This window comes from Heteronotia binoei, chromosome 10, assembly GCF_032191835.1.
Source record: "Heteronotia binoei isolate CCM8104 ecotype False Entrance Well chromosome 10, APGP_CSIRO_Hbin_v1, whole genome shotgun sequence".
In the NCBI taxonomy this organism is placed as follows: Eukaryota; Metazoa; Chordata; class Lepidosauria; order Squamata; family Gekkonidae; genus Heteronotia; species Heteronotia binoei.
Window position 1 is genome coordinate 93,520,770 of NC_083232.1, and position 25,578 is coordinate 93,546,347.

Consider the following 25,578-nt stretch of genomic DNA (forward strand, 5'->3'; position numbering starts at 1 on the left):
GCACCTGCTGGGATGGCCTTGGGTCAGCCATAGCTCTCTTGTCTGGGAGAACCGGGTTTGATTCCCCACTCCTCCACTTGCACCTGCTGGGATGGCCTTGGGTCAGCCATAGCTCTCTTGTCTGGGAGAACCGGGTTTGATTCCCCACTCCTCCACTTGTAGCTGCTGGGATGGCCTTGGGTCAGCCATAGCTCTCTTGTCTGGGAGAACCGGGTTTGATTCCCCACTCCTCCACTTGTAGCTGCTGGGATGGCCTTGGGTCAGCCATAGCTCTCTTGTCTGGGAGAACCGGGTTTGATTCCCCACTCCTCCACTTGCACCTGCTGGGATGGCCTTGGGTCAGCCATAGCTCTCTTGTCTGGGAGAACCGGGTTTGATTCCCCACTCCTCCACTTGCAGCTGCTGGAATGGCCTTGGGTCAGCCATAGCTCTCGCAGGGGTTATCCTTGAAAGGGCAGCTGCTGTGAGAGCCCTCTCAGCCCCACCCACCTCACAGGGTGTCTGTTGTGGGGGAGGAAGGGAAAGGAGATTGTGAGCCGCTCTGAGACTCTTCGGAGTGCAGGGCGGGATATAAATCCAATATCTTCTTATCATATATTACCATGCGTTTGTGTAAGAGGTGATGGGTTTGTTTTTATGATTTTGTTTTTGTTTGTATTAAGCTGGTCGGATGACCGTGAATAAAGAACTACTACTATTACCATGCGTGAGGGAGGGGTAGGGTTGCTATTCCCCAGTCTGGAGGGCCCAAGCCCGCTGACAGTGAGCAAGCCGCCAGTGGATTCCCACCCTCGAAGAGCCCCATCACCACACAACGTGCCCTGCATTATGACGTCACCCAGAAGTAATGTCATTGCACTGGGAACACTTCAGGAATCGCAGTAGAACTCTATGATACCATAGAGTTTTGTTGTGAACCCTAGAGCATCCCCAGTGTGATGCTCTAGGAGTTGTGGTAAAACTCTATGGTGCCATAGAGTTTTATAACGAGGCCGGCAGTGTCCCTGGCGCGACGTCCTCGGCACAATGGCATCACTTCCAGGTGACATCATCGTGAAGCGCATGCTTCACGCAAGAGAGAAGAGACTGGGCTGCAGTCTGGAACTCCCCGGTAGCATTTGGTGGGGCAGGGACTGACAGCTCACCAGATTGTCTTGAAGGAAATCACTTTCTTAACTTGGTTGCAAGAATTAAACGGCAGGAGGGCTATAGATGTTGCCTGAAATTCCTGGAAGGCACAGTGGGATTAAAATGTAATAAATAGGTCAAAATAATGCATCGTTCCTCGAGACAGCTAAACTCAGGGCTCGTTTTGTAGCAGGAGCTCCTTTGCATATTAGGCCACAACCCCTGATGTTGCCAATTCTCCTGGAGTTTAAAGGGCTCTTCTTACACGGCCTGCTGCAAGCTCCTGGAGGATTGGCTTCATCAGGGGGTGTGGTGATATGCAAAGGAGCTCCTGCTACAATATGAGCCCTGCCTAAACTTCCTGATGTTTCAGTGACCTTTCAAGATCTGCAGGCCACCCTGTAACTGGGGGTAGCTGGGGGTTGAGAGAGGCTTGTACCACCCGGTCACTGTCACTCCGTCTCCCAGCTTCCAGAAGCTTCCAGAAGCCGGGAGGCCGAGCACTGGCAGTGGGTGCACATGCTGTGAGGTGCAGGAGCAGTGCTGTGCCACCAGGGAAGAGAGGTGCAGTCGGCAAGGCAGGGGCGGAGCCTTGCCTGGGGTGCTGGCCTTACAGCGGCACAGTGTGTCCTGCTTGTGTCCCGCTCCTCAGGGGGTTTTGATTGGCTGAAAACAGAACCCTTTGCTAGATGATCCAGTAGTGCTCTTTTCATGACAATTTGCGCACACACCTTTGCCCTCAGACTGGCATGGGGTGGTGGGTGGCTGGTTGCATACTCTTCCCCATTGTGCACGTAAGTTGTGTTATCCAAGACCACCTGCCCAGAGGCTCATAAAGGCCACAATTCCACGTGCACATTCTGCTTAGTTGAGTTCATAGGAATATGCACTCTTCTCTGCTTGGTTTTCTTTAAGAGAGTAGCCGTGCCAGTCCACAGCAGAACAGCCTGATTTGCACCCAGTAGCACTTTACAAACCAATAAGATTTTGGGAGTACAGGTTTTCAAGAGTCAAAGCTTGAGCCTTAGTTTGGGATAATAGCTATGGCAAACCTAGGCAGTATAATAAAAAGTAGAGACATCACCCTGCCAACAAAAGTCCGTATAGTCAAAGCGATGGTATTCCCAGTAGTAATGTATGGCTGTGAGAGCTGGACCATAAGGAAGGCCGAGCGCAGAAGAAGAGATGCTTTTGAGCTGTGGTGGTGGAGAAGACTCTTGAGAGTCCCTTGGACTGCAAGAAGATCAAACCAGTCAGTACGAAGGGAAATCAACCCTGACTGTTCCCTGGAAGGTCAGATGCTGAAGCTGAAGCTCAAATACATTGGCCGCCCGATGAGAAGGAAGCGCTCCCTGGAGAAGACCCTGATGCTGGGAAAGACGGAAGGCAAAAGAAGAAGGGGACGGCAAAAGAGGAGATGGCTGGACAGCGTTACTGACGTAACAAACACAAATTTGAGCAGACTTCGGAGGATGGTGGAGGACAGGAGGGCCTGGCGTGACTTGGTCCACGGCGTCGCAAAGAGTCGGACTCGACTGTGGGACTGAACAACAACAAGCTTTCAAGAGTATCAGATGAAGAGAGCTTTGATTCTCTAAAGTTTATACCCTAAGATCCTTGTTGGTTCCTAAGGTGCTACTGGATTCAAATCTGCTTGATTTTTGTCACTGTTTTTCTTAACTATAATGCTCCTGTATAAAGCCACAGGGTATTGATGGAACTCTCTGTCTGGGGCGGTGGTGCTCTGTATTCTTGGTTCTGGGGAGGAGGGGGGGGGGTCCACAGTAGAAGGGCTTCTAGTGTCTTGGCCCCACTGGTGGCACCTGGGTTTTTTGGCCACTGTGTGACACGGAGTGTTGGACTGGATGGGCCATTGGCCTGATCCAACATGGCTTCTTTTATCTTCTTGTGTTTCGCTTAGTGATGGCTGAAGTTTCTTTGCAGCCCAGGATTTCTGCCTCGGCTAGAGTATCTGAGAGTTTGAATAATCAGGAAGGCCAGTTGTGATGCAGAGCAGTTTCTCAGCTGGGTGCAAAGAAGGGATTTTTATCGCCGTCGGAAGGAAGTTTTGTGCAATTGCGATGGTTGCAAAATTTCAGGATTGGCATCTTTTGCAAAAGTGTTTCCACTTGAGTCTGAAGGAGACTGATGTGAAAGTAAAGCTGGAACTGGGTTTCTTTTGGTCTTGCATTTTAAGGCGACGGTATCAATTTTACCAACTTTAGTGCTTCTGAATCTTGCTTCTCCCCTCCCCAACAGCATGTTAAAAAAGGTAAAGGTGGTCTCCTGTGCAAGCACCAGTCATTTCCGACTCTGGGGTGACGTTGCTTTCACAAAGTTTTCACAGCAGACTTTTTACGGGGTGGTTTGCCATTGCCTTCCTCAGTCCTCTACACTTCCCCCCCCCCCCCCAGCAAGCTGGGGACTAATTTTACCGACCTCGAAAGGATGGAAGGCTGAGTCAACCTTGAGCCGGCTACCTGAACCAGCTTCCACTGGGATCGAACACAGGTCGTGAGCAGAGCTTAGGACTGCAGTACTGCAGCTTTACCACTCTGCGCCACGGGGCTCTTCAACAGCATGTTGGGATGGTATAAAAAATGTACAAAATTTTGGAACTCCAGAACTGCAGGGGAGGTTCACCCCTTGCCTTTATCTCTTCTCCATTAACCTTTTCAAAGGAGGATAACCCTTTGCACACTTACGCAACTGACTGACAAGGCTTAGGTGTCGAAAAATTGCCCTTCTATGGGGAGGGACGGTGGCTCAGTGGTAGAGCATCTGTTTGGGAAGCAGAAGGTCCCAGGTTCAATCCCCGGCATCTCCAAAAAAGGGTCCAGGCAAATAGGTGTGAAAAACCTCAGCTTGAGACCCTGGAGAGCCGCTGCCAGTCTGAGAAGACAATACTGACTTTGATGGACCGAGGGTCTGATTCAGTATAAGGCAGCTTCATATGTTCATATGTTCAATGGGTCTGACAAGATTCTGCTAGCCTGGGCCATCCAGGTCAAACCTTCATAGTTATACCCATTTACAAGGCTTTTTTTGTAGCAGGAACTCCTTTGCATATTAGGCCACACCCCCTGATGTAGCCAATACTCCTGGAGCTTACAGGGCTCTTAGTACAGGGCCTGCTGTAAGCTCCAGGATGATTGGCTACATCGGGGGGGGGGGGGTGGCCTAATAGGCAAAGGAATTCTTGCTACAAATAAAGCCCTGCTCATTTAATTTTACTCCCATGTGCCATCTCAGAGCGCTCTCAAAATTCTCTCCTGTTGATCAGCTACCATTTGGGCAAGATCTTTCTCAGCGGTGGACAGTGCCGGATTAAACCCTGTGGAGGCCACTAGGCAGTCAAAATCTCAGGGGCCGCCCCTCTGCCTGCAGCCTGCAGGCGCCTTCTCAAAAGCCCCTTTGACAAAGCTGCGGGGGAAAGGCAGAGAGAGGCAAACTTGGCGACGACGCCAGCTGCAGCTGCACCAGGCAAGTCGGGCGAAGAGCGGCTCAGTTGCTGGCTGCGTGTGCAGGCTGGGAGGGCTGCAAGCTGGGGGAAAATGGAGAGTGGCCTGGGGCCCCTAAAGGCTTGGGGGCCTATAGGCCAGTGCCTCCTTGGCCTGATTGTTAATCCAGCCCTGGTGGTGGAGCCGAATTTATTGAATGGTCCCCCAGAAGTGAGGAGGCTTCTATCATTGCAGGGTCCCACAAGCACAGCTGCTTAGATCTTGCAGGCTATAGAGGTTTTCCAGGCATCAGCTGGTGATTAATTGATATTAATGTTCTCGGGTGCTGGTTTTAAAGCCACCTTGAGTTGCTGCAGACGGCAAGAAAGGCGGAGTAGAAATTAACAAATATGGGGTGGGGCGGGGCAGTTTGTGGAATAAAACCCTTGGAATTTCTCCATTCCAAATCAAATAGATATGATAAAGACCAGAAAGGCTGGGATGTGATTCTAAATTGACCTTCCTACACGACTATCAATGAATTCAGCAACTTGATCCTAGTACATGTAAAACTGCATGTCAGTTTTTCATACAAGCACACCAACAGTGGAGGGCGAGGGGAGAGGCTTCAAATTGCTTCTCCTGTGAATTCTGTCCAAGTCGGTTTGGTGCAGTGGTTAAGTGTGCAGACTCTTATCTGGGAGGACCTGGTTTGATTCCCCACTCCTCCACTGGCAGCTGCTGGAATGGCCTTGGGTCAACCATAGCTCTCGCAGAGTTGTCCATGAAAGGGCAGCTTCTGGAAGAGCTCTCTCAGCCCCACCCACCTCACAGGGTGTTTGTTGTGGGGGAGGAAGGGAAAGGAGATTGTGAGCCACTCCAAGATTTAGAGCGGAGGGTGAGATATAAATCCAATATCTTCTTCTGCTGCTGCTTCTTCTTCATCATCTCCTCCTCCTCCTTCTAGGGTTGACATGTTAAAAGGTGTAAAAGGGAACATTGGTTGAACACTTCTGAAAATCCCCCCATTACAAATGTCCAAAGCACTTTAAAGTAATTCAGTGGAAGCAAGCTGGCCACAGTGGTTAGTGCAGGGGGATACAGCTGGTAGTGGTAAAGGAAGCTGCTAGCCAAGGGAGGAAACGTGCCTGGAGCTGATGCCTCCATTTCTTTGTGACTCCTTCAGTAGGTTGTTCTTACTTGCTGCTGCAGAGTCCAAGTTATGGGAAGTGATCGTATGAATGATCAGTTTTAGCAATACAGCCTCCAATAATCCAATGCAAAGGAGCCCCATGGCACAGGGTGGGTAAAGCTGCAGTCCTACAGTCCAAGCTCTGCTCACGACCTGAGTTCGATCCTGGCAGAAGCTGGGTTCAGGTAGCCGGCTGAAGGTTGACTCCGCCTTCCATCCTTCCGAGGTCGGTAAAATGAGGACCCAGCTTGCTGGGGGGGGGGAAGTGTAGATGACTGGGGAAGGCAATGGCAAACCACCCTGTAAAAAGTCTGCCGAGAGAACATCATGATGCGATGATGCGATGTCATCCAATGGGTCAGTAACTACTCGGTGCTTGCACAGGGGACTACCTTTACCTTTTTAATTCAACGCAACCTAAACCCATTCCAAGTCACTCAGCATGCCCCGTCTGACTCTGCTGTCTCCTTGAGGTAACAGAACATGAGTAACACAGATGGCGGGGAAACAATCACGATCTTGAGGTGTTTCCTCACATTTTAAAATGTGAGAGCCAGTTTGGTGTAGTGGTTAAGTGCGCAGACTCTTATCTGGGAGAACTGGGTTTGATTCCCCACTCCTCCACTTGCACCTGCTGGAATGACCTTGAGTCAGCCATAGCTCTTGCAGGAGTTGTCCTAGAAAGGGTATCTGCTGTAAGAGCTCTCAGCCGCACCTACCTCACAAGGTGTCTGTTGTGTAGAGGGAGGGAGGTAAAGGAGATTGTGACCTCTCTGAGACTCTGAGATTCAGAGTAGAGGGCGGGATATAAATCCAATATCTTCGTCTACCTCACAAGGTGTCTGTTGTGTGGAGGGGGGGGCGGTAAAGGAGATTGTGAGCTACTCTCTGAGATTCAGAGTAGAGGGCGGGATATAAATCCAAAATCTTCTACCTCACGAGGTGTCTGTTGTGTGGAGGGGGGGAGGTAAAGGAGATTGTGACCGCTCTGAGACTCTTGAGATTCAGAGTATAGGGTGGGATATAAATCCAAAATCATCTTCTACCTCACAAGGTGTCTGTTGTGTGGAGGAGGGGGGGGTAAAGGAGATAGTGAGCCACTCTGAGACTCTGAGATTTGGAGTGGAGGGCGGGATATAAATCCAATATCATCATCTTCTTCTATTCCGCACCACACTGGCCAATGATTCTTTTGTTGGTGTTGTTAAAGTTGTATGTGCCCAACAAAGGGGTTTTTATTCCACTTTATTTCCTTCCCCGTACTGCGGGGGGGGGGGGGGCGGGGAAGGGAAGAGAAAATGCTTAGCACGGATGTTCAAGTTGTTCCTGCTGCTCGGAAGTTTCAGTCTGAAGTCGCAAGATCTAGAATGTCACAATCTCTTTGGAAAGGCTCTCCGCTATTGTGTCCATGGGTTGGCACTTAATAATGCAAGACTGCATGATGACCCTGAAGTGGGGGGAAAGCCTCCAAACCGATTGGGTACCCTACCGTATGGACTGTGTGCCTTAGAACATGTCTGAAACTCCTCAGGGGCCCATAGTGAGGCCGAGGTGGAACGGTTCCCTGAGGCAGGAAGCGTTCAGAACATGGGCTGAAGGCCTGAGAGGCCATTTTGTGGACTGGAGTTTTTGTCGCTTGTAAAGCTTGAAGAATTGGGATTGGGGCCTAGAAGGCTGATTCAAGGCAGAAGCGACCCCGTTTTTTTCTTCTGAGGGGTTTTTCTTTCCTTGAGGTAACAGAACATGAGTAACACAGATGGCGGGGAAACAATCACGATCTTGAGGTGTTTCCCCACATTTTAAAATGTGAGAGCCAGTTTGGTGTTTGTTTTGTTGCTCGGCTAAGCTACCGAGTGTAATTCCTGGCGTGGGCTTCCCTTTCTGTCACTTCTCCATAATTCTTCGCATTTCGGTTGGGCTCTCGGTTGCCCTGCTGTTTCCTCTTTTTCCCGCAATCCTATATTTCACTATTTGCAACTTCTTCCTCTTCAAGCGCTCCCCCACCCCACCCCCAGCAGGGTGAGGAGGATGTGGAAACCCAGTTACATTATGGCTGTTGACACAGAACCCTCTTTGCCTGGACTGACCGCTTCAAGGAGTTGAGGGGCTCTCGAGAGCTCACCCCACCGGCTGCTTCTCTTAGCAGGCTGCTTATGTTTACTCGTAAGCTGCCCTTCATTGTAAGCTGCACACCTGCAGAGAGCTGGAGAAGAAATCCTCAGGCAGATAAAGGATGGGGTGGAATTCTAGCAGGAGCTCCTTTGCATATTAGGCCACACACCCCCGATGGAGCCAATCCTCCAAGAGCTTACAAGGCTCTTTTTTGTAAGCTCTTGGAGGATTGGCTACATCGGGGGTGTGTGGCCTAATATGCAAAGGAGCTCCTGCTAGAATTCCACCCCTGTTAACGGATAAGGAGGGACGTCTTCGCTCCCACCAAAGGAACCCCATGGTAGAAACCACAAACCTTGAAATGTTCTGCTGGCTTCAGAGAGTTGTACTCCAGTCGATGAGAAAGAGAAGAGTGAGTTGGGAGGGGGAAAAAACTGGCCCACAGTGGGAAAAGACATCGAATCCCCAGAACTGCCCGGACTTAGAGAGGAACAACCGATGGAGGTTTCCTGTCAAACCAGACAGGGGGAAGCTGTGATGTGCTGTCTCAGCTGCACCATCCCAGTTCCCTAGGGAACTCAACGCTTTCGCCTTTCGCCTCAAAATAGCCCTTTTGCCGAAGGGAGCCACACTGCTCATGAAGCAGATCTCCAGCACCGGTTTCTATGGAAGACCAAACTTCAAAGGTGTACGTCGTATTAGCAGCTCAAAGATTTTCTGCCTTGTAATATGTGGTCACTAAATTTTTATAAAAAGAGGCCAACTGAATATGGAGGTTGTGTTAATTAAACAATCAGGGGTGTCAAACTCATTTGTCATGAGGGCCAAATCTGACATAAATGAGACCTTGTTGGGCCGGGCCATGTCAGATCAGGTCATGTGTGTACCTATTTAAGATTAGGCAGCAGAGATTTAAACTTTATAAAGAACACAAACACGATTACAGATTTCTGGTTTCTCTTCAGATCGCATAAATCTTTTTGCCTTTTACTGAAGATATATTTTTAAACCCCTTTAAACATGCTCAGAACATTAGCACTCGTTGGTCTTAAATGCACTTTCTTTGTATTTCTCCCATGCGATCCAAGGAACTGGGCAAAGGAAGCTCTGGCTCTTTCCTTCCTTCCCCAGGGGATGAGGATGGAGAGGAGCCTCAGCCAATAGAAGGAAGAGAGGCTTGACTCAGTAGCTCTGCTGTGCAATTGAGTGAGCCTGGCAAAACAAGCTCTCTCTCCTCCCCAAGGGAGGAGCCTCAGCTAATGGGGAAAATAGAGATTTTGCTCTGTAGCTCCTGTGCGATTGAGCAAGCCTTGCAAAGCAAGCTGTTAGACAGAAGGAAGCAAGAGAGAGGGAGAAGGAGACAGATGACAGCCAGTCGCTCGGGAGCGTGATTTGGCCCCCGGGCTGCATGCTTTACACCCCTGACCTAGATGGCCCAGGGTAACCTAATTTTCATCAGATCTTGGAAATGAAGCAGGGTCAGCTGTAGTTAGGACTTGGATGGGAGACCACCAAGGAAGTCCAGAGTTACTGTGCAGAGGCAGCTCAGTTGCTGGCTGTGCGTACAGCTTTGGAGGGCTGCGAGGAGGGAGCATACCAGGAGGAAAAGCCATCCCGGGGCCCCTAAGTGTCAAGTCTGCAGATTCAATAACGAGTCGATGTAGATACAAAGAAACTAGTTTATTGATACTGTGTACTTGTGGCCTAAGCCAAGGCTTGAAAAGACTGAAGACATACAGTAGATACATTACATATAAAGAGAACTTCAAAGGCATTCCTACAGGCAGGGAAATTGTTCAGGGGACATTCACACATAGATGTTACAAGTATATTCTCATGTTGATTAGGCGTACTGGCCTTGATGTTTTTCAGGCTCTGTTCTCTCCCCCGGGCCTGAGCTGAGAAGGTTCAGATAAGACTTTTCACACATCACCATTTCAAAGCAGGAAAATTCTCTAAGGAAGGGAGGGGGGAACAGGAGAAGGGGTGCTAGCAGCATTTGGTTATACTTTGGTTCTACCCAGCATGCTTTTTGGTTGAGCCAGAGTTAAAGCCAGACTTGACATACTGCCCCCCCTAAGCTGCCTCGACTGCCCTGCTAGGACATTTCTGATGGAACCTCTTGATCAGGTCTGGGGCTGATATATCTTTTTCTGTCACCGACTCATTTTCGCTGGGGGGGGGGAAATGTTTCCATTTTATTAGGTAATGCAGGACCCCTCTTTTGACTTTAGGGTCCAGGATTTCTTGGACTTAGTGATGGTTCTGATTCCCAACCAGGATAGGTTGTGGGGCGGGTTCTCGAGGGTGCCAAACCGAAGCCCCGGGGTCCCGACGGAGTAAGCTGCAATGAAATACAGGATGCACTTTACTAAACATTTTTGGCAGCTCTAATTCTACCATTACCTGATTGATCACCCTAGAGATTCTGAATGGTCCCAAGAACTTATATGCCAGTTTCTTGGAAGGTTGGCTGAGGGGCAGGTTCTTAGTAGACACAAATACTGAGTCCCCTACTTTGAAATCCCAAGCGGGAACATGGGACTTGTCATATTGCTTTTTGTAGGCTTCTTTGGCTGCCTCTAAGTTCTCCTGGATTGTTTTCCAGCTCTCGCTCGGCCCTTGCCACCAGCAGCACGTCCTCCTCTGGTTCCTCGACCACTGCGAGGCTGCTCTTCGCTGCTTCCTTAGGGTGGCCGGTCGGTTTCTTGGAGGTCAGGGTGCCAGTCTTCGCCCCCCCCCCCCTTGTGGGACCTTGGGGGGGGGCTGGGCAGCTGGAGGCGAGGTGATTTGGGTCGCTGCAACGGAAGCACTTGCGAGGTCCCGTGGGCGCCCCCCCACGGCTTTTTTGGGCTTGGTCTTCGGGGGGGGGTGTCTTCTGCGGCCCCTTCCCGGATTGGTGTTGACGTTGCATCGCCACCCGCTTCATGTTGGTCTCGACCTCTCCCACCAGTTGTATCCACCCTACTAGAGTGGTCAGTCTAGCCTGGGTGAGGGCCCGATCCAGGATGCCGGCGTTCAGCCCTCTGGTGAAGTGCTCGATTTTCATCGGCTCACTCCACCTTCGCACCTTGGCCGCATTGGTTCGGAACTCCGCGGCGTACTTGTGAATGGTTCGGGAACCCTGTTGCATGTCCCGCAAGGTGGCTAGAGCTCTCGTCTCCTGGAGCGGGTTCTCGTACTGGGCCAACAGAGCCTGAAGGAAGGTTTGTACATAGTCCAGTTCCGGGCTCATGGCTTCGTAGAGGCTCACGTACCATCTCTTGGTGGCTCCCTTCAATTTTGACCCCAGATAGTCCACTCGGCTGAACTCATCAGGGAATGTGTTCCCCCAGTAGTACATGTAGCTGTTTGCTTGGATGGCAAAGTATTCCACCTCGTCTTGGTCTCCATCAAAGGTGGCATCCAACTCCCTGCCTCGCCCTCCATCTCTTGGGCCCGCCGGCGCTCCAGGTCGTGGCTCTTGCCCTGCCACCGGCGGCACTGGGGCTTGTAGTGGGGCCAGAAGGGGTTAAGCCGGTGGAGGCTGGGGAGGTCTCCGTGGCCCAGCCAGTCCCAGGGCGTGGGAGATCTGGGCGGTCATAGCCTGCATCTTGTCTTTCAGGCCCTTGATCGCTCCATCTACTTCTTTTCGGACCATAGCCCGAAACATGCGGGCATTGTCCTCATGCATGTCCTTTGGCAGTGGTTCCTCTCCCCCTTTCTCCTCACCCTCAGGGTTTTCCTCCTGCTCTTGGACATCGAGGGCGGCTTCTGCTTCGCCCGCCTCCAGGGAACCCGGGTTGGTGGATTCCGTTTCGGTCAACCGCACCCTTCTCATGTGGCAGGTCAGGATCGCGTCCCTCCGGGCAGGGGCCTCGTCCATTGTGGTGGTTGAGGTCCACAGCCGGTACGGCTGGGGAGTGATCACGAGCTGGAAGTGCGGAGGGGAAACCGCGGCTCGCCTGGCGTTTAGTACGTGCCAAGGTGCCGCCGGCTCTTCCTCCAAGTAGGGAAGTTCTCCGTCTCCCGGAATCTTTTCAGCCATCAGGTTACAAAGTTGCCAAGGTAAATGAGTTCCAAAGGGTGTCTTTTCAAAATGCCAAGTCTGCAGATTCAATAACGAGTCGATGTAGATAAAAAGAAACTAGTTTATTGATACTGTGTACTTGTGGCCTAAGCCAAGGCTTGAAAAGACTGAAGACATACAGTAGATACATTACATATAAAGAGAACTTCAAAGGCATTCCTGCAAGGCAGGGACAGTAGATTAACAATTAGTCTCAAGGTAGGCTACTGACCTATGGGGCCTTCACGCCTTAGTGTCAGAGTCTGGCTTTAATTATCTATCTTTAACTCTGGCTCAAGCCAGAAGAGCATGCTGGGTAGAACCAAAGTAGTAACCAAATGCTGCTAGCACCCCTTCTCCTGTTCCCGGAGGGGGGAACAGGAGAAGGGGTGCTAGCAGCATTTGGTTATACTTTGGTTCTACCCAGCATGCTCTTTGGTTGAGCCAGAGTTAAAGATAGATAATTAAAGCCAGACTTGACACTAAGGCGTGAGGCCCCATAGGTCAGTGCCTACTTGGCCTAATTGTTAATACGGCCCTGCTTGCCTTGAAGATCTTCTGGGGTTGCTATAGGTGGGTTGTGATTTGATGTCACTTTCCACCATGTTAATTAAAGAAGCATTCCCCCCTTCCCCCACTGTCTCTTGACTGCACTGTAAAAGATGGGTTGGATCCAGTTAGCTTTTTCACAGAACTGTCTATACCTGGGCTGCTCAGCCAGGTCTGCTCCCTACAGCAGCTGCTGTCCCACATGACTTGTGTACGTGCAGGTCCAATGATGCCTTTTGATGGCCATCCTAAAGCAACAAAATGGTCAATTGGGGAGGGACAGTGGCTCAGTGGTAGAGCATCTGCTTGGTAAGCAGAAGGTCCCAGGTGTTCAATCCCTGGCATCTCCAACTAAAAAGGGTCCAGGCAAATAGGTGTGAAAGACCTCAGCTTGAGACCCTGGAGAGCCGCTGCCAGTCTGAGTAAACAGTACTGACTTTGATGAACCAAGGGTCTGATTCAGTATAAGACTGCTTCATATGGTCATGGGGAGGGGTGGTGGCTCAGTGGTAGAGCATCTGCTTGGGAAGCAGAAGGTCCCAGGTGTTCAATCCCTGGCATCTCCAACTAAAAAGGGTCCAGGCAAATAGATGTGAAAAACCTCCGCTTGAGACCCTGGAGAGCCGCTGCCAGTCTGAGTAGACAATACTGACTTTGATGGACCGAGGGTCTGATTCAGTATAAGGCAGCTTCATATGTTCATATATATGTTCATATGATTGGATCCAGCCCATTGATTTCCTCCCTAGTTGACTCCATTAGAACCAGGAGACGGCAACCCAAGGGCCCATCCTGCCCTCCAAAGTTTCCCCAACACCTGAAGAGGCTTTTCTTTCTCTCTCGGGTAACCACTGCCACCCCCTGAACTTTGTAAGGAAATGCCTGCTGGGAGGGTCAAGACTCTCCGCTTCCCTTCCTAGTTCTAAGGTTTTTCCTCTGTGTCTCCTGCTGCCCAGCTCCTAGTCAACATGGAGACAGTTTACTGCCTTGTGCGGCCCTGGAGGTATAACCACTTGCCAACTGCTGGCCTCCCCCCTTGCGCTCCTTTTAAAATACCATGTCCAAGACGGCGGAGGTCTATGTGGTACAGAGAACCACGCCCAGCATAAAGCATTTATTAAAAAGAAAATGTTCACAAACATACTTTAGCACAGAATCAGATTGAGCAAGGGATTCAAGAGAAACGGGTAAAATGCAATTCCTCTGTCCTTCTATCTATAAATGTCCTATTGGTTGTTAAAATTTAGGGCACGCTCCTTTATCTTAGGAAGTTACAAATCCCTACAGAGTTGCCTTTACTCTTAAGCTTCCTCCAGCTCTCCAGGACAGCACTTGGTTAAATGGCTGCCTCCTCCAAACATCAGTTAGGAGTTTTGTCTGCTCTGATGGACTCAGCACCAAAGAGAGCTTCCTTCTTGCTTCCGGGAGTTTTTATCACCTCTTTTCTCCCCACCCACTGAGCTGGTCAGGCTGGGTCGGAGAAGCTTTTCCTGGAGATTCTTCAGGAATTCCTTCCTGAAGTCTCTCTAGTATTTAACACCTCCAAGTCTCTGTTCCCTGCTTGAAGGGTGGGGGAGTTTGACCATCCCATTGTCTAGACATATTAGCATTTGTATGAAGGTGGGCTGAGGTAAGTCTGGAAAGCAACTGAACTGACGTCTCCCCTTTTTGCCCTTTCTCTGCCCAGAGAGGGGGGAAACTTCTAAAACTCAGAGTGAAGGTTTTAGTGATTTCAAGCCTCCGAAGGAAAAAAAATTCATTTCTTCACAAGCTCAATAGAGCAAGAAGAGGAAAGCTGTCACACAGCTCACAGCCGTTAGAGTGGGACTGGCACAAGACAACATCCCCGGGGGTTGTGCCCCTGTCTTCCTCTTTAAAATTTTTAACAACTGCTTACTCCGAAGTTGTCGACTGGAGGTTTACAACCACCGTTCTGTGAGATACCCACAGGCTTGCTCTCTCTAAGCTGTGGAGTCTTGTGAGCAAGAATTCTACTTTGTGAGCTACTGGCATGAAAGTTGTGAGCTACTGTATAAACTAGTTTGCTCTGGGGCCATCTGTCCTGAGCTAAGACAAAAAAGGTGTGATCCGGAGGCTAAAAAACTGTGAGCTAGCTCATGCTGACTCAGCTTAGAGGGAAAATCTGCCTGCTGTTTGCATTCTTGTGTGTTTCAGCTTTCTTGAACATGTAAGGAACTGCTAACCTATGGAGATGGGTGGAACTCCTTTTCCCTGGTTGCTCGGAGAGAGATAACTTATCTGTGTGATGCTGCTTTGCGCTTGCCACTAATATTTACTTGGAAGTCAGACTCCCAAGTCAGGGATGGAATGCATATACGAAGCTGATTGGGTAGTTCTTGAGCCAATAAGAGAAATTCAGTGCTCTCTAGGAAGGTTAGTCTGAATCTGTTGGTTTCTTGCCCAGGGCTTGGGGAACAAAAGGGCATGATTTAATAGTCATTTTTCCCAGGAATCTTGGGAAGTGTAGTTTTAAAAAGAGCCTGGGACCTCTAAGAGTCTTCTAAATGGTGGTGGTGAGAAGTGCTGTAAAGGTTCGTCCGGAGGAGGGGGTGGAATTCTAGCAGGAGCTCCTTTGCATATTAGGCCACACACCCCTGATGTAGCCAATCCTCCATGAACTTATAAGGCTCTCTTTTTTTTTAACTCTTGGAGGATTGCCTACATCAGGGGTGTGCCCTTGTGAACTCTGTTTATTTTGGCTACTTTGTTAATGTGTGTTCACTTTCGTTTACTGGAATTGCAGCTGCTGGGGGGATAAGGAAATGAAAACTATCCAGGAGAATTGCACTGCTGTATTTTTATTTATTTTAGGGAATGGGAAGGTCTCCTGGCTCCACCCCCAAAGTCCCCAGGTATTTTCTGAGTTGAACTTGGCAACCCTAAGTGAAATGGATATTCCATGTTCCACCAGAACTTTATGCAATGGAATCTTATGGTCAGGGGTGGAATTCCAGCAGGAGCTCCTTTGCATATTAGGCCACACACCCCTGATGTAGCCAATCCTCCACCAGCTTACAACGCTCTTTTTTGTAAAGATTTGTACAAAAAAGAGCCTTGTAAGCTCTTGGAGGATTGCCTACATCGGGGGGTGCGTGGCCTAATATGCAAAGAAGCTCCTGCTAGAATTCCACCCCATTCCAGGAGGCCTCCAGGCAACCCTCCTTCCATCCCTAGCATGAGACCTGCACATATATGAAGCTGCCTTCTACTGAATCAGACCCTCGGTCCATCAAAGTCAGTCTTGTCTACTCAGACTAGCAGCGGCTCTCTGGGGTCCTAAGCTGAGGTTTTTCACACCTCTTTGCCTGGACCCTTTTTAGTTGGAGATCCCGGGGATTGAACTTGGGACCTTCTGCTTCCCAAGCAGATGCTCTACCACTGAGCCACAGCCCCATTCATGGCTCTCCAGGGTCTCAAGCTGAGGTTCTTCACACCTATTTGCCTGGACCCTTTTTAGTTGGAGATGCCGGGGATTGAACTTGGGACCTTCTGCTTCCCAAGCAGATGCTCTACCACTGAGCCACAGCCCCATTCATGGCTCTCCAGGGTCTCAAGCTGAGGTTCTTCACGCCTATTTGCCTGGACCCTTTTTAGTTGGAGATGCCGGGGATTGAACTTGGGACCTTCTGCTTCCCAAGCAGATGCTCTACCACTGAGCCACAGCCCCATTCATGGCTCTCCAGGGTCTCAAGCTGAGGTTTTTCACGCCTATTTGCCTGGACCCTTTTTAGTTGGAGATGCCGGGGATTGAACTTGGGACCTTCTGCTTCCCAAGCAGATGCTCTACCACTGAGCCACAGCCCCATTCATGGCTCTCCTGGGTCTCAAGCTGAGGTTCTTCACACCTATTTGCCTGGACCCTTTTTAGTTGGAGATGCCGGGGATTGAACCTGGGGCCTTCTGCTTCCCAAGCAGATGCTCTACCACTGAGCCACAGCCCCATTCATGGCTCTCCAGGGTCTCAAGCTGAGGTTCTTCACACCTATTTGCCTGGACCCTTTTTAGTTGGAGATGCCGGGGATTGAACCTGGGGCCTTCTGCTTCCCAAGCAGATGCTCTACCACTGAGCCACAGCCCCATTCATGGCTCTCCAGGGTCTCAAGCTGAGTTTCTTCACACCTATTTGCCTGGACCCTTTTTAGTTGGAGATGCCGGGGATTGAACCAGGGACCTTCTGCTTACCAAGCAGATGCTCTGCCACTGAGCCACCATCCCTCCCAAAGGACGGTGCACCTTAGGGAGGCTTGTGCCTCACCTATTCTTCTGGTAGCAGCTGCCAAACACAAACCCTACTAGGCCAAAGGCCTTGTCCACATTCCTGAAACACGGGGCAGATGCCATGTTGGGGGGGATGGTGCTCAGAAGAGTCACGGAAGGTTCCCGAGCCACTGCGTGAGGATTGTTGGAGTGAGCCACTCAGCATGCCTGGACGTTGCGGGGTAGGTGCTACATCACTGCAAGTGTGTGCAGGTGTCATCTCCTTGAACGAGAAGCCTCTCTTTAGCTTCACCTGGGAGTGACCCTTCCTCTCTCTACATTTGTCCTCTCACTTCACATGGCCTTCCATGGAGACACATGGCTCTTCATGTCAAGTCTGTGTTAACTCTGGTCAAGCCTGACCTCAGTCCTTGGTTCAGGAGAGAAGCATCCTGGGTAAAGCCATACTGTATGCCAATGCTGCTAGCTTGAACTCTCCTCACCCCCCTCCTTTCCTTTGTTATGTAGCTTTGCTTTGAAATGGGAATATGTGAAAGAGATTATAGTGCCTTCTCAGGTCGGGCATCGGGGGAGGTTGGCAACGCTCAAGGCCAAAGTAGGCCTGAGAACGAAATGGTAACATCAATGTGTGAATGTGCCCCGCATAGTACCCCTCCCTCAAGAATCCCTTTGAAGTGTACCTTATATGATTGGTTTTTACTGTATGATCTTCAGTCTTTCAATCTCCTCGTAGTCGAGAACTATGATATCAATAAACTAGTTACTTTGTATCAACAAAGCCTCATTATTGAATCTGCCGACTTGACACTTCAAGTCTCTCAGCCAGTTTGGTGTAGTGAGAACCTGTTTGGTGTAGTGGTTAAGTGCGCGGACTCTTACCTGGGAGAACCAAGTTTGCTTCCTCGCTCTTCCACTTGCAGCTGCTGGAATGGCCTTCGGTTAGCCATAGCTCTCGCAGAGCTGTCCTTGAAAGGGCAACTTCTGTCAGAGTTCTCTGAGCCCTACCCACCTCACAGGGTGTCTGTTATGGGGCGGGGGAGGTAAAGGATATGGTGTGCCGCTCTGAGACTCTGAGGTTTAGAGTATAGGGCAGGATATAAATCCAATATCTTCTTCTTCATATAGAAGGGGTAGGTAAAGGATATGGTGTGCCGCTCTGAGACTCTGAGGTTCAGAGTATAGGGCAGGATATAAATCCAATATCTTCTTCTTCATATAGACACTGGGCTTTTTTTTTTTTTCTGCTGGAGCACACAGGAGCGGTGCTCCATCTGGGCTGCCCAGGGCTCTGGCCGGCCCGTCCCACCATGCAGCAGCCATGCGCTCCCAGGCCAGGGTGCGTGGCCTAATATGTAAATGAGCTCCTGCTGGGCTTTTTCTACAAAAAAAGAGATACATCTCACGTAGATACAGAATGCTGGAGAAGCTGACCATTTCTGACGGTTCTGCGACTGGGCAAAACTCTGCTGCCTTCACCAGATATCCCAATAAGCAGGCCTCAGATTCAGCGGGAGCTCACCTTTCTGAGAATTCCACCTCCTCCTCCTGAGAGTTCCACCTCCTTGTCCATTAGGTGCAGCTGCACAGCATTCCCTGGGTGAGCTCCACCACCTATTTTTCTCCACAATGACCCCTGCCAATAAGTATCACTGTGCAAAAACAAATATGCAAGTAATCAATCCCAGAAGGCAGGTGGGGTCTTTTGCTGGCTTGCTTCCCCCCCCCCCCATCTTTTTCTTGCTGTGTCTCTGCTGTCCGTGGCCCTGTCTCTTTCGCATGACTGCCACCTTCTGTGGTTCTGTGACTACTAGCGCCGCTGGCCGGCTGACGACAACCTAGCCTCTTCTTTGCCTTCTCTGTTTGCAGCTGCCTACGGGGCCGAAGGCTTTAGGGATTTCCACGCCATCCTCCCCAAATCCTTTTCCCGTAAGTATACCGTGCATGCGTTGTTTGCGTGTGACCAAGCTTCCCGTTTTCCCACCTCGCGCATTTGATCGCCTATCGCTCCTCGTGCGCTCCTTCGCCTGCCTTTTGCGGCAGCCGAGCAGGTCCGTGTATTTATTTCCCTTTCTGTTCTCCTGCTTGCCGCTTGCAAGTCTTTTTTTCCCCCCCATTATCGTTACACATGGCTAAACTGCTTAAAGAGGAGACTTATTTGCCTGTTAGTGTTAAATGATTGCTGGGGGGAGGGGGGAGACCAGCTGATGCTCCGGAGATAACAGGGTCTTCTCAAAAAAAGAGCCAGTAATGAGATCCTGAGCCAGTGTTGGCTGAGAAGCCATTGGTAAAAGGCCACCCAAGTTATAATGTTTTTGCTTCCCATTATGGAAAGTGGGAGAATTAAACATATGCAGAAGTCAATGGAATTCAATGGCTCAGTGATGCTCTGTATTCCTGGTGCTTGGGGGGGGGGGGCAACAGTAGGAGGGCTTCCAGTGTCCTGCCCCCACTGATGGACCTCCTGATGGCACCTGGGTTTTTTGGCCACTGTGTGACACAGAGTGTTGGACTGGATGGGCCATTGGCCTGATCCAACAGGGCTTCTCTTATGTGACACAGAGTGTTGGACTGGATGGGCCATTGGCCTGATCCAACATGGCTTCTCTTATGTTCTTCTGTGACACAGAGTGTTGGACTGGATGGGCCATTGGCCTGATCCAACAGGGCTTCTCTTATGTGACACAGAGTGTTGGACTGGATGGGCCATTGGCCTGATCCAACATGGCTTCTCTTATGTTCTTCTGTGACACAGAGTGTTGGACTGGATGGGCCACTGGCCTGATCCAACATGGCTTCTCTTATGTTCTTCTGTGACACAGAGTGTTGGACTGGATGGGCCATTGGCCTGATCCAACAGGGCTTCTCTTATGTGACACAGAGTGTTGGACTGGATGGGCCATTCCCTGATCCAACAGGGCTTCTCTTATGTTCTTATGTGACACAGAGTGTTGGACTGGAAGGGCCATCGGCCTGATCCAGCATGGCTTCTCTTATGTTCTTATGAGTTTAGAAGTATTTACCCTTAACTAGGCTGTTCCTTACACCCTATATCTAGAAAACTGATGTAAAATAGTGGCTTGGCATCTGATCTTCCTGGCTGAACTCCATCTGTGCCATGAACCCTCTGGGGCTGCATTCAGAGGCCCATTGGGCTGCGGTGTGCTGGGTTCATAAGAACATAAGAAAAGCCATGTTGGATCAGGCCAACGGCCCATCAAGTCCAACACTCTGTGTCACACAGTGGCAAAAAATTTTATATACACACATACACTGTGGCTAATAGCCACTGATGGACCTGTGCTCCATATTTTTATCTAAACCCCTCTTGAAGGTGGCTATACTTGTGGCCGCCACCACCTCCTGTGGCAGTGAATTCCACATGTTAATCACCCTTTGGGTGAAGAAGTACTTCCTTTTATCCGTTTTAACCTTTCTGCTCAGCAATTTCATCGAATGCCCACGAGTTCTTGTATTGTTCATGGCCTGCCAGCTCCTGGTTAAGAATTTTCTGGAGTTTTGGGGGTGGAGCCTGTGGAAGGCAGGGAGTGAGGAGGGACCCTGGAGTCCAACCCTCCAGAGCAGCCATTTTTTCCAGCAGAACTGATCTCTGTAGTCTGCAGCTCAGTTGTGATTCCAGGAGATCTCCAGGCCACACCTGTAGGTTGGCAACTGTAGCTAATATGCATGCCTGGCTCAAAACCCCACCACCACCTTTTTGTTTTTGCACAGAGTACAGTGAAGTGGCTTAAGAATAATTCTGGTCACTTGTGAAGTGTGAATGCAGGTACACAGCTTAAGCCCGGTTATTTTTTTTCTCCCAAAAACCAAGATTCCTAGTCATAAGAACATAAGAGAAGCCATGTTGGATCAGGCCAATGGCCCATCCAGTCCAACACTCTGTGTCACATAAGAACATAAGAGAAGCCCTGTTGGATCAGGCCAATGGCCCATCCAGTCCAACACTCTGTGTCACATAAGAACCCAAGAGAAGCCATGTTGGATCAGGCCAGTGGCCCATCCAGTCCAACACTCTGTGTCACATAAGAACATAAGAGAAGCCCTGTTGGATCAGGCCAATGGCCCATCCAGTCCAGAACTCTGTGTCACATAAGAACATAAGAGAAGCCCTGTTGGATCAGGCCAATGGCCCATCCAGTCCAACACTCTGTGTCACACAGTGGCAAAAAAAATTATATATACACACACTCTGTGGCTAATAGCCACTGATGGACATCTGCTCCATATTTTTATCTAAACCCCTCTTGAAGGTGGCTAGTCATCCTAGTTTAGGATCCCATTCTGTGGGAAGGGACATAAATGTCAAGTACCTGCATATGTGTATCATGGTTTCTACATGTTAGGAACCTAAGAAGAGCTCTGCTGGATCAGACCAATGGTCCATCTAGTCCAGCATCCCAGTCCGATCCACACAGTGGCCAACCTGTACCTCTGGTTGGCCAACAAGAGGACATAGAGGCCAAGGCCTTCATGAGAACATAAGAAGAGTTCTGGTGTATCAGACCAGTGGTCTCTCTAATCAACAGTGGCCAACCAATTCCTCTGGATGGCCAACAACAGGGCAGAGAGGCCAAGACCTTCACTAGAACATAAGAAGAGCCCTGCTGGATCAGACCAGTGGTCCATCTAGTCTAGCATCCTGTCTCACACAGTGACCAGCCAGTTCCTCTAGAGGGCCAACAACATGGCAGAGAGGATGAGGCCTTCATAAGAACATCAGAGGAGCCCTGTTGGATGAGACGTGTGGTCCATCTAGTCCAGCATCCTGTCTCACACAGTGGCCAACCAGTTCCTCTGGAGGGCCAGCAACAGGGCAGAGAGGCTGAGGCCTTCATAAGAACATCAGAAGAGCCCTGCTGGATCAGGCCAGTGGTCCATCTAGTCCAGCATCCTGTCTCACACAGTGGCCAACCAGTTCCTCTAGAGGGCCAACAACAGGGCAGAGAGGCTGAGGCCTTCATGAGAACATCAGAAGAGCCCTGATGGATCAGACTAGTGGTCCATCTAGTCCAGCATCCCGGGCTGACACACACAGTGGCCAACCAGTTCCTCTGAGGGGCCAACAGAGCAGAGAGGCCAAGGCCTTCATAAGAACATCAGAACAGCCCTGCTGGATCAGACCAGTGGTCTCTCTAATCCAGCATCCTGTCTCACACAGTGGTCAACCAGTTCCTCTGGAGGGCCAACAACAGGGCAGAGAAGCTGAGGCCTTCACTAGAACATAAGAAGAGCTCTGCTGGATCAGACCAGTGGTCCATCTAGTCCAGCATCCTGTCTCATACAGTGGCCAGCCAGTTCCTTGGGAGGGCCGACAACAGGGCATAGAGGCAGAGGCCTTCCCCTGATGTTGCCTTCTGAGCTTTTCAGAAGGTGGGTGGGGCCACTAAAACGCAGAGCTTGTTACTCACTGCTTTCATTCAAATGATGTTTTCCAATGAAGGACTGGGAGAACTGGTAAGCATCTGCACTTTCCTTAGTCATTGTGCGGTTCCTTTTCCTGTTGAGGCTTTCCTTCTTCCCAAGAGGTGTGAGGAGGAAGGTATTCCATTCAGCCCCGCCTCCTGTAGCAGCCATTTCGTAGGGTTGCCAAGTCCAATTCAAGAAATATCTGAGGACTTTGGGGGTGGAGCCAGGAGACTTTGGGGGTGGAGCCAGGAGCAAGGGTGTGACAAGCATAATTGAACTCCAAAGGGAGTTCTGGCCACCACATTTAAAGGGGCTGCACACCTTTTAAATGCCTTCCTCCATAGGAAATAATGGATAGAGGCACCTTCTTTGGGGGCTCATAGAATTGGACCCCCTGGTCCAATCTTTTTGAAACTTGGGAGGTATTTTGGGGAGAGGCATTGGACGCTATGCTGCAAATGTGGTGCCTCTACCTCAAAAAGCAGTCCCCCCAGAGGCCCAGATACCTGCGGATCAATTCTCCATTATTTTCTATGGGAATAAGTCTCCACAGGGAATAAAGGAGTTCCCAGCAGACATTTTCCTCCCCTCCCCCCACTTTCTGATGACCCTGAAGTGGAGGGAGGGCCTTCAAACCAAGGGATCACCTGCCCCCACCTGCAGACTGGCAACCCTAATTTTGGGGTTGCACTCACCACCCTCTGTCAAAATTCCAGGTATGGCTGCAGACTCAAGAGGTTTGGGGGCCCTGGCCTGTTTTGTTTCTGTAGCTGGAGATGGTAGGGATTTGAACCAGGGACCTTCTGCATGCCGAGCAGATGCTCTGCCCCTGAGCCATAGCCCCTCCTCATAGGGCTACCTGTCAGAATGGGTGTTCAGTTCAGTTCATTTATTGTCATTAACCATTGGCTGTTACAAATCTACAAAAATCTCAAGAAAAAAGGAAAGTAGACTAAAAGTTAAAATATGCGCAGTATCGTGTAAGGCATAACAAGGGTAGAGCAACAGATGCAGAATGGGTGTTCCGACTGGCTTCAGTGTAGAAAACAGCTTTTTGCGTGCAGAGAATGAGAGAGGTTGTCTAGGTCGGGGGGGGGGGTGGCCAACAGTAGCTGTCCAGATGTTTTTGGCCTACAACTCCCATCAGCCCCAGCCAGCTGGCCATGGGAATTGTAGGCAGAAAACATCTGGAGAGCTACCGTTGGCCACCCCTGATCTAGGTTATCTAGCTGCTGGTTGGCAGATTCCTGGAGATTTGGGGGTGGAGCCTGGAGAGGGAGTGGGAAGGGGAACCGGTGCTCAAGTGCCGCACTCCCCAGCAGGCCATCTAAAGCCGCCCCCCCCCCCCCACTGATCACCTGACATCATCCAGAAAGTGGGAGGAGGCGGTGGCGCACGCCCTTTCCTTCCTGCTCCAGCCGGCCGGCTCCGCAGCACTGACTTTGAGCAAGTCTTTACCCGCCAATCGGGTGATTGGCGGGAGGGGGGGTTCGGCTTGCAATGCTCTAGCGCCAGTTCCCCATGTCGGCTGGCCTCAACCTGATGAAATGATGGTAGCCTCCCTGTGAAATCATTCCACCCGCTTTATTCTCCCAGAGTTGCAAATTCTGAATGTAGCAACATAAGCTAACCATTGCCTATCCGAAGCAGTTCTTATATTGCACGTAATAAAAAATGTTGTACCCCCAGCACATTCCAAATGGGAAGGGAAACGTTTTTGCTTATGCCTGTTGAATTCTAGCACTTTTTTTGTTTGCTCAAGTAATTAAATTTCTTCACAGTAACTTGTGCAAGGAAAAGAAAGAGCCCATAGGAGAGCAAAAGCAGAAATGAATAACGTTTTCATCTGGTTTCATTCTTCCTTTAGCATTAAAAGACCCCCTTGGTTTCTGTATCCCAGGCCTGCACAACTTCTGACCCGTCAAGTTGAATTATCTGGAAATTTATTCCCCACTTTTTTCTCCAATGGCTTCGGCATCTTTCTCCCCTCTTCCCCATTGTAGCTGTACAGCAACCAGGGCCTTTTTTTTTTTGTAGCAGGAACTCCTTTGCATATTAGGCCACACACCCCTGATGGAGCCAATCCTCCTGGAGCTTACAGTAGGCCCTGTAAGAAGAGCCCTGCAAACTCTTGGACGATTGGCTACATCAGGGGTGTGTGGCCTAATATGCAAAGGAGTTCCTGCTACAAAAAGAGCCCTGACAACAACCAACCGGTGAGTTTGGTTAGGCTGGGGGGGAAATGGCTAGCCCGATAAGCTTTATGGCCAGGGACTTGAAAGGTCTCCTAGTCTGGGAGTCTGACAACTACACCGTGCTGGCCCACTAGCTCTAGATGGTCTCCTACCATGGTGCACGATAAATCTGGTTTTACTGTCTGCCCGAGACTGGAAAAGCTAGGGTTGCCAACTTTCAGGCTGGGCCTGACAATCTCTTAGAAATACCACTGGTCTCCAGATTATAGATCAGCTCTCTTGGAGAAAATGGCAACTTTGGAGGGTGGACTCTATGGCATTATATTCCGCTGAGGCCCCTCCCCCAGGCTCTACCACCCAAATCTCCAGTCACTTCCTAACCTGAAGCTGGCAACCCTAGCAAAAGCGCAGAAAGGGGTTTCAGACTCTGCTTCGCCAAAATACGTTGATGGCATTCAGCTTGATGGTTTACAGCTAGCGTTGCCAGCTCTGGGTTAGGAAATACTAGCAGACTGTGGGGGTGGATCCAGAAGAGGGTGGGGTTTGGAGAGAGGAGGGCTGCAGCAGGGTACAATGCCATAAAAATCTACCCTCCAAAGCAGACATTTTCTCCAAGGGAGCAGATCTCTGCTAGCTGGAGATCTAGGGTTGCCAAGTCCTCCGCAGCTGTCAGCGGGGGACCTTTTTCTGCATGTGTGCAGCGTGCGCTGCATGATGACATCACCTGGAAGTGACATATTATGCCAGGCATGTTGCACAGGGTACTCTAGAAATTTGCTGGAAACTCTATGGTTGCACATGGGGACGCTCTAGCAATTTGGAGGGAGAACTTTATGGTACCATAAAGTACAGCTCCGCAGCACTGACTTTGAGCAAGTCTTTACCCGCCAATCGGGTGATTGGCGGGAGGGGGGGTTCGGCTTGCAGTGCTCTAGCGCCAGTTCCCCACGTTGGCTGGCCTCAACCTGACAAATGATGGTAACCTCCCTGTGAAATCATTCCACCCGCTTTATTCTTCCAGAGTTGCAAATTCCGAATGTAGCGACATAAGCTAACAATTGCCTATCCGAAGCAGTTCTTATATTGCACGTCATAAAAATGTTGTACCCCCAGCACGTTCCAAATGGGAAGGGAAACGTTGAGCCGCCGCGGTGGTGAGGGCGGGATATAAATCCAATAAAATGGGAAAATGAAAATGAAATAGAGTGTCCCTGTGTGAAACCATAGTTTCAGCGAGTTCCTAGAACATCC

At 50.1% G+C, this 25,578-nt stretch overlaps 1 protein-coding gene across 5 annotated transcripts in view; it reads left to right on the forward strand.

The window, feature by feature from the left end:
- The window catches only part of IKZF1 (IKAROS family zinc finger 1), a 96,520-nt gene that overhangs the window by 43,672 nt on the left and 27,270 nt on the right, over positions 1-25,578 (forward strand). Inside the window, exon 3 of one of the 5 annotated variants that reach the window (XM_060247781.1) lies at positions 18,575-18,634. The exons of the other annotated variants lie outside the window; for them this stretch is intronic. Within the exon in view, the coding sequence (XP_060103764.1) occupies positions 18,575-18,634 (60 nt within the window). The remainder of the gene's footprint in view (positions 1-18,574; positions 18,635-25,578) is intronic. 5 annotated transcript variants of the gene reach the window in all.